The following is an 8,720-nucleotide window of genomic DNA, read 5'->3' as shown; positions in this document are numbered from 1 at the left end:
GGGGGGGGGGGGGGGGTCTGTGAATCTGGAGGGTGGGGTTTTGGTCCTGGCTGCTCCATGGGATTTATCTTATTGAACAAAATGTAGAAAAGGGCATAACATGTAATTTTCACACAGGGAACATGCCCACATGACTACCTCCCAGACCAAGGAACACAACGCTAGCAGCACGTCAGAAGCTCCCCCCATATAATTGCTATCTGCCCTGCCTGCTGGGTGACCGCGCTGCACCTCCTCTGGGGACGAGGTCCTGCTGTGTGCGCTCTTCCATCTTCTGTGCCTCTGAGTCCCAGTCGAGACAGCAAACGGTTGGGCCAAAACATCTCAAAGCACTTCCCACATGCTCTGAATTTGTCAAGTGGCACAGAAGAGAGCATCACAAGGCAGGCTTCCTGGAGGAGATGGCACTGGGCAGGCCCTGGGCAGCCGACGAGGGCGCCCGGTGGCTGAGCTGACAGGTGTAGCGAGGCGAAGCTGCAGACAGACTCTTGCACAAACACACACAAATCTCCCAGTCAACTCCCAGGCGGCGGTTAGGCCCTCGCTTAGAGAGGGCAGGGGCCGGGCCCACAGCACTCACCTCCAGCACACGCCCCGTGATGTATTTCTCACATCTGTCACAGCGGATGCCGAACTTGGCGTGGTAGTCAGCTTCACAGTAGGGCAGGCCGTCCCTGCAATGAGACGGGCAGTCAGCACAGGACGAGGGTCACCCGAGGACCCTTGAGATCTAACAACCCTCACCAACAAGAAGGTCTGCCCTCAAAGTGGGAGAATGTCCACCTCCTCCTGCTCAGGTAACAACGCCTCCGACAGACCGTGTCACACAGACACCAGCCCCACGAGAAATAGGACGACAATGGTCCCATTTCACAGATGAAGAAACTGAAGGGCACAGGCCAGGCCACCTGCCCAGTGGGTGGGAAGGGCTGACAGCAGCAGCTTCTGGGAAACGAGAGCTGCTTCTGCAGACCTGGCTCTTCTTTCTGGCTCCTTCCGTCCAAAGTTCAACATCTGGGGCACCTCAGAAAACTGTGAGCCAAAAAGGGGGGACAGTAAGGGTGCCCACATTGGGGATGGGGTTGGAGTATGACAGAAAGCCCAGGTGAGGGTGTCGTAGGTTAGGACGAGACTTCACTGTCCCCCCTGCATGCTGCCCTGCATCACAGCCCCCGCATATGAGGGGATGACAAAGGCTGACTCTGGCCACACATGGAGGGGCCTGGCCTTCTGTAGTACAGGAAAGAGCAGGAGGGCTGCACAGACGTGTCCGTCCCCTTTCCCCACGCACACGTGTGGCCTGCCTGCGATGTGCCAGGAGCATAGGGCTCAGGGAATTGGTGTCGAATGCCCGTCATCCTGGGCCTGCACCTCCAGCAGTGGCTTCCTCTGAGTCCGCATAAATGAGCTATAGAGAAAAGCCATCTGCAGGGTCATCCTGGCACAGCTCCTGTTATCATGATCTTCACACCTGTTTTCATGATTATTAAGAGATCAACATGCCAGGAGGGATGGCTGTGCAGATGCGGGGAGGGCAGGTCAGCAGTGGCCACACTCGGTGCGGGGAGGTGCCACTGAGCCGTGGTTAAGTGAACAGGCCTGCACTCACATGCCACCTCCCAGCTGTGTGACCCTGGGCAAGTCCCTTAACCTCTCTGAGCCTCAGCTTCCTCATCTGTAAAATGGGGGAAATAATAGTAAGGACGAATGAAGAGAATGGCAGGCACTTTCCAAGGTGGCTAAAGCCATTGTCATTACTAACTAGGGCTGTCCTCCCAGTCCTGGCCACACCCAGCAGGTGCGGGGGTGACTGGCACAAAGTGGGGCGCCTGCCACTCCAACGCGCCCCCCTCCAGCGTCGCTGAAGTTGCTGTAGTGTTCCAAATTTGTTTGAGTTTTTACACAGCTGCTACAGAAGGGAGGATTTGTCAGGCTGTCGTGGATTTAGACCCCAGCTCACGTTCTTTTCCTGCAACCTCTGTACTGTTGCTAGGTCCCCACGATGTGGGGTCATGAGCCCTGGGCCTGGGTGCCCCTCTCTGGCTGCAGCCTGGAAGTGGCCCACAGCTGGGCTAAGCTGCCGCTGACAGAGTGGCAGCCCTTCCTTCCACGTGAGAGGGAGACAAAATGAGTCCTCAGGCTTACTTCCAAATGCCGCTGACCTCAGGACTCCTGTAATAACCCACAAATGGGTGTATTTGCAGCAAATGGGAGGTTAAAGATAACATTTCCATGGCAACACCAACGCCCTCCTCGTCAATTCTGGGACAGCTCTGGAGGCTGCTAAGTAACATGCATGGTGTGGGTGAGCTGCCAACGCTGCGGGAGGGGCCTGCCGCCTGCACCACACCAGGCAGTCCCTGGCTGACTGTGACACAGGCGGGGAAACTCATGCACCCCACAGGTCCCTTACCCTGGGTGCAAGCTCACCTTGGTTTGAAGGTTTTACTTAAAATGATGTCTTGGAGATCATTGCAGATTCCATAGCAGTTGTAAGAAACAACACAGAGAGGTCCCATGTACCCTTCACCCAGTTTCCCCCAGTGGTGATGCAGAATTAGTATACACCCTCAGCCAGGAAGTGAACACGGGCACATCCACGGACGTGATTCAGGTTCCGTGTGACACGTGCTTGAATATGCATGTATCTGTGTGTGTTTGTGTGTGTGCCTCACTCCGTGCAGTTTTATCACAGGACGTTTTTCATCTCCCTCAATTGCTGTGATGATTTTGCTCTCGTTAGGCATTGAGAACAAGCACAGCGTAGACAAAAGACCCTCTAGCTCCCAGGAAGGGGCCCTCTGCGCTCCGAGGAGCTGCCCTCTTTCAGCTCGTCCACATATTCGCCCCTCACCTGAGCCATGCAGAAGGCTTCCCTGCCTCAGGTACCCGACCCCACAAGGGTTAAAACCCACCCCCAGGTCCTGGCCCTGAGCTGCCTCCATTCAAGGCCATGATCTTCCCAGAAGGCTTACCTGGTTCCCAAACCGGCCACCACCCCAGCTTGACTGCACATTTGTGGGACGTTTGGTGCCAGTGGCAGCCGTCCCAGGGGCCCCCGTCCTATAGAAGACAGAGTGCGTGGCTGCGGGGCCCCAGCCCTGACACCTGGGATGGTCAGACCCTCTCCTCATCCCCGTGCGGGCCTCTGCTGACATTGCTTCACCTCCTGCAGCACATCCAGGCACCAGAAAGGGCAGCTGATCCCATGGGGATGGTGGAGGGGGACTGAGACGGAGAGGGAAGGCACTTCAAAAACTCAGCCCTGGCAGCCCTGGCAACTCTGCTTCTCATCCATAAAAAAAGAGCTGGAAGCTGCAAACGCCGTTAGAGAAGCCAGGGCTGGCCAGGGAAGGGGGACACAAGGCTTTCGGGACAGATTCGCTAGGCTCTGGGCCACGCTTCTCACCCAAGGGCAGGACAAGAGTAGCTGTGTGAGGAACAGGAGAGACGCAGAGAGGGTGGTGCCTGGGACACGTGCAGAGTGCGGGACCCCCGCAGAGTAGGGAAGCCTGAGCGGAGGCTCTCACTGGAGCCCTCCTCCCACTTACTTGCTGATGTACTCGGCGTTCAGGAGCTTCCCACAGCTCTTGCACTTAAAACAGCCCAAGTGCCAGTGCTTGTCCAAGGCTACCAGGGCCTGGCCGTTCTTGATTTCTGTGCCGCAGCCCCCACAACCTGGAAGAAAGAGAACAGAACACGGACAACCCCACCATTGTGAGAGGTGTGGGGGAGGCCCCCCGCTCTCCAGACTCCGTGAAGGCCCCTGGGGCAGCCGGGAGGGGCCGAGCAGACGAGCAGCTGGGAGGAGCCTCTGGAGCACAGGGAAGGCAACTGGGGAAGTTTGACCCTGCATGCATTGAGCGCTGACTGCATGCAGCCTGGGCTGTGAGCCGGGGAAGCCTAGATGAAGAAACAGAGGCCCTGTCTTGCAGGAGAGTGGAGTCAGCTCCCGGCACAGAGATGGGCCAGTTTGAACCCAACTGTGACTCGATGTGCCCTCTGAAGGGAAATGGACCGCATTAGAGAGGGCTGAGCCAGCCCCCAGCCCCCAACCCAGTCAGCCCTGGGAGCCCTCCGGCCGCACCCAGCCAGGCAAACTGACTTCTCTCTTCCTGTCATCCCCACGGTGACTGGCACTCTCCACCCCATGGCCACCCGCCTCGTGGGCCCCTGCCTGGCTTCCTGGTGCTCTCTCTGTCCCTCCCAGCCGTGCCTGCCCTGCTCACCTGCCCCGTGTCCTAGGGCCTGGTCTTTATGCACAGGGCTTCCAGCTTCTGGCCCTGCTCTGAGCCAGTGGCCCACAGGCCCTCCACCCTATGAACCACCACACCAGGGGCTCCACAGCCAGTATCATGGGCATGCTGCAGGCAGGGGTGCCCCTGGCAGAGCAGGTAGAGCAGGCTGGGGAGCTGGGGAGAGCCTGGTGCATGAGCCTGCGTGGGATGCGCGTGAGTGCGTGTGCATCTGTGTGCATAGCGTGTGACTGTAAGTATGTGGATGCATCTTATGGGACTGTGTGCATTTGTATGTCACCTGAGTCTTCTCATGAGTCTTCCTGTGAATATGTGAGGTCAGGGTGGGGAGTGGGAGGCAGAGTGACAGAGACACCCATGACAGCATCCCCAAGGGAAAGGGCCTCTCACAAGGTGAACACCTGGTGACAACAGCAGCAGCAACTGCGACAGAGTGGGGCCCACTGAGTCAATCACCCAGGTGTGCATTGATTTGCAGATCATACACGCCCTCACTCCAGGGACCTGCACCTGTCATAGCTGAATGCGCGTCAGTGTGTGTGACTGGTGCGTGAGTGTGTCTCTGTATGTGTTTGTGTCTGCATGTGTGACTATGTCTGCATGTGAGAGTGTGTCTGTGGGTCTGTGGAAGTGTGTGTCTGCGTGTGAGTGTGGGTGGAACTGTGTGTCTGCGTGTGTGTGTGTCTGTGGAACTGTGTATCTGCGTGTGTGTGTGTGTGTGGAACTGTGTGTCTGCGTGTGTGTGTGTCTGTGGAAGTGTCTGCGTGTGAGAGTGTGTCTGTGGAAGTGTGTGTCTGCGTGTGTGTGTGCGTGTGAGAGTGTGTGTGTGTGTTTGTGGAAGTGTGTGTCTGCGTGTGTTTAAGGGTGTAGTTGTGTGTTGGGGGCATGACAAGGGCAGGGCCCCGGACCCCGTGATGGACAAGCAGGAAGAGAGTGTCTGACAAACAGGGCCTTGCTGCCTGCAGGAGCCCCTGAGTACTTCACAGACCAAGCAGTGACCCCTTGCGCCCAAGGACACCTCCACCCAAGATGGAAAGAAGGTGGCCCCAGGGCCCGATGCACTGGGTACAAATCCTGGCCCCCACTAGGTGCTGGGTCACACGGAGCGTGTTCCTCCCGCGGCAGCCCCCATTTCCTCATCGTGGGGTGGGGCGATCACCTCCGCACTTGGTGCCTGCCCGGATCCAGTGCTAATTTACACAGAAGACCTGGCCCAAAGCCTCTGCGTCCTGGGTGAACAGTGAGCATTGGCGAGACCACGCGTGGGCCTGCTGCGTGGTACGAGCTCAGCGGAGGCTGCTTCCATGCATGGCCTCCTTAGTTTCTTTTGGCAGAGACCTGAGTCATATTGTTTTTAACAATTAAAACAAACGAACACTCACAAAGTTGGTCAAGCTCAGGATTTCCTAAGTGACCACACTGTGCAAATTCACATGCTACTTTGGAAAACAGCCAGAGAGCAGATTCAAACTCCAAGGGAAGGGGGGCCTCTTACTCATCTCAGGACCCTGGGTGCCCAGCATAGGTTGCGGGCTTGAGAAACACATGGGGGAATGAATGAATGAATGAATGAATGGGAACCAAAGTGAGAGAATGCCTCCACCCTTCTCAAGTCCAGGAGGCGACCCCCACATCACCCCCTTTGCCACGCTCCTTCCTGTGTCTCTGCAGAGGCAGGCGATGCACAGCCCAGACTCAGCCTCCTGGCTCCTCCCACTTAGCAGGTGATAAGGCACATTTTGCAAAGGTCTGCAGCAGTGGCTCTCAACATGGGGCACTTTTGCCCAAGAGACATTTGGCAATGTCTGGCGGCCCCTCTGACTGTCATAACTGGGAGAGGGTTCCAGCATCTAGTCGGTAGTGGACACAGGATGCTAACCTTGCCAGGACAGCTGCCCTCGCCAAAGGGCTCTCTGGCCCCACATGTGAATGGTACTGGAGCTGAGATCCCTGACTCCGAGCCTCTGTTGGCTTGTCTGCACGTCAAGCAAGCACAGCACACAGGGCTGTGTGGTGACCAGAGGACAGGCAACAGAGAGCAGTGGTCAGATCCCAGCTCTGCCCCCCACCGGCTGTGACCTGGGGAAGTCACTTCACTTCTCTGTGCCCCTGGAGTGAGGGCACATGTGATCTGTGAATAAATGCATACATGTTGACTGGTGAGGTGGGCCCACCTCTGCTCTCACTGCCACTGCTGCTGTCACCAGGTGGGCCCCTCGCGGGAGGCCTGCTTCCTCTGGGATGCCATTGCGGGCATCTCCGCCACTCTGCCTCTTACTATATTGGCCGGCGCCCTCCCCTACCGAGAAGCTCCCTTGACCTTGAGCTCCAAGCTGCAGGGGGGATGCCAACCTCACACCTGCCTCGGCCCCCTCATTCTCCTATCAGCAGTACAGGTGGAGATGAGAGCAAGGTGCAAAAGGAGTGTTACCATGGAAACCACATCCTCACTTTCTAAACACATCTGGAGCTCCATATTTCTTTGTGGGCTCTGCACATGGCAGCTCAGAGTCCTGTGTGACACAGGCTGTGGACTAGAGCTGTCGGTGGCAGAATGTCCCTAGCAGGGCAGAAGGGGCCTCAGGACACCCCAATGTCAGCTGGCCACATGCCCGTACATCCTGGCTGGCACTGCCATCAGCAGCAACAGCATGACCCTCCTAGAACCTTCCGCTTTCCTATTTTCCCCAAAATGCTCCCTCTTCCACAAGATGTGGTCACGGTGGGGGTGGTTGTGGTGGGGGGTGGCTAGGATGTACCAGGCAGCCTCTTGGAGCCTCAGCTGGGAGCTCAGGGGGTGCAGGTGCAGGAGCCAGACCCCCACTGCAGCATCCCAGGTCTAACCGGGGTCAGGGGAGTAGGGGGGAGTCTCAGATTCTAGATCAAATCTGAGATTGAGTTTTGGAAACAAGGACTCTGACCGAGCTCCAAAACTTGAAAGTGATTGAAACTCCATGAACTTGGCTTGCAGTTTCATTTAGGAACCTGTACTGAGGAAGAAAAGCCACTGGAAAAGATAAAACGTGTTCAAGTTCAGCCCCAATGCACTGCGATCAGGACTAGATTGGGACACAGGCCTGCTATGAACCCAGAGAGGGGCGGGGGCTCCTGCGAGGATCCGGGGTTTACCTCCCAGGCACACCCAGGGGTTCTCCTGTTTCCCAGGCAGCCAGCAAGGGGGCAGGGGCTCTGGTCCGGGCACCCACCCTCTCAGCACTACCCTTGCAGGAGCAGAGAACACAGGGACTCCACGTGCCACAGCCCAGGTGGTCAACCCTGTTGCTGGAAGAGTGGAGGACCCCAAAGCCCCATCCCTGGGCCTGGGACCTTGGGACTGCACACACGCCTTCCTGCCCCTTCATCCCTCACTCTGGTGGGGCCTCCCCAGGTCGAGGGGGTGGAGCTAAAGAGCCAGGGCAGCCAGGCCCAAGAAGTAGCTGTGGGGTCTTCTCAGCACGGATGGAGCTGCTCGCCATCCCTTTTCCCCAGGCCAAGCCCATCTTTCCCAATTGCCAGCCTGCCGCCCACACCCTGGCTGGCCCCACGCCCACATCGAAGGCCCAGAGAGGGGACGCCTCTTGCCCTCGGCCCCCAGTGGTGAGTGCAGGGTCCACCCCGCGTAGCTGGGCTCAGAGCTGCCTCCAGGTCGGCACGCGGCGCTCGCACTCTGGGAGGGCCAACCTGTGGCAGGCTCGTGACCAGCAGTGGGTCAGCACTGGAGAGCTGGGGCTCACGGGAAGGGGCAGAGCTTCAGGGACACAGGGGACCCCCCAACGAGCATGGTGGGGAAGCTGAGGCTTACAGGGTGTTGGCTGCTCCTCCCGGAAGGAGCCTGTGTGGCCCACCCTAAAGGATATCTTATTCCTGAGTGGCTTTCTTGGGGCAGCAGAGGGAAGCTCAGGGCCACGGGGCTCAAGCTTGAGCTCTGCCTCAAGAGCCGGCCACTCTCCCCTCCCCAGGGAAGGGCAGCCACACAGGCAGCCACGTGAGGCCCTGCCCTGCTGTCCCCTGACCCGGCAAGCTGGCCAGGCAGACGGTGCTGCTTCCTACATTCCGGACTGACTGGACTCTACCCCACTCCACAACCATCTATGGCTCCTCATGGCCTCCAGATGTACCGAGAACACCATGGCGTGGCTTTGGAGGAAGCTGCCATCTGGTGTTGCTGTCTCAGCGCCATTGCTGTTCCCCACCCCCACGCTGCAGCCCCGTCCACTCATATGGGTCTAGGGGTGCCCATGCTGCAGCCCTGTCTACTCACACAGGTCTGGAGGGTACCCACGCTGCAGCCCCATCCACTTACATGGGTCTGGGGGTGCCCATGCTGCAGCCCCGTCCACTCACACGGGTCTGGGGGTGCCCACGCTGCAGCCCCGTCCACTCACACAGGTCTGGGGGTGCCCACGCTGCAGCCCCGTCCACTTACATGGGTCTGGGGGTGCCCATGCTGCAGCCCTGTCTACT

At 58.3% G+C, this 8,720-nt stretch overlaps 1 protein-coding gene across 1 annotated transcript in view; it reads right to left on the bottom strand.

The window, feature by feature from the left end:
• Window positions 1–8,720, bottom strand: part of LOC111527578 (actin-binding LIM protein 2-like) — a 36,811-nt gene that overhangs the window by 23,482 nt on the left and 4,609 nt on the right. Inside the window, exons 3-4 of the mRNA XM_026448275.2 lie at window positions 3,552–3,678; window positions 581–674 (exon numbers count right to left, since the gene is read on the bottom strand). Coding sequence (XP_026304060.2) covers window positions 581–674; window positions 3,552–3,678 — 221 coding nt within the window. The remainder of the gene's footprint in view (window positions 1–580; window positions 675–3,551; window positions 3,679–8,720) is intronic.

This window comes from Piliocolobus tephrosceles, chromosome 3 (genome assembly GCF_002776525.5).
Source record: "Piliocolobus tephrosceles isolate RC106 chromosome 3, ASM277652v3, whole genome shotgun sequence".
Lineage (NCBI taxonomy): Eukaryota > Metazoa > Chordata > Mammalia > Primates > Cercopithecidae > Piliocolobus > Piliocolobus tephrosceles.
Note: the sequence above shows the minus strand (reverse complement) of the source record. Positions and strands in the feature narration are given on the sequence as shown.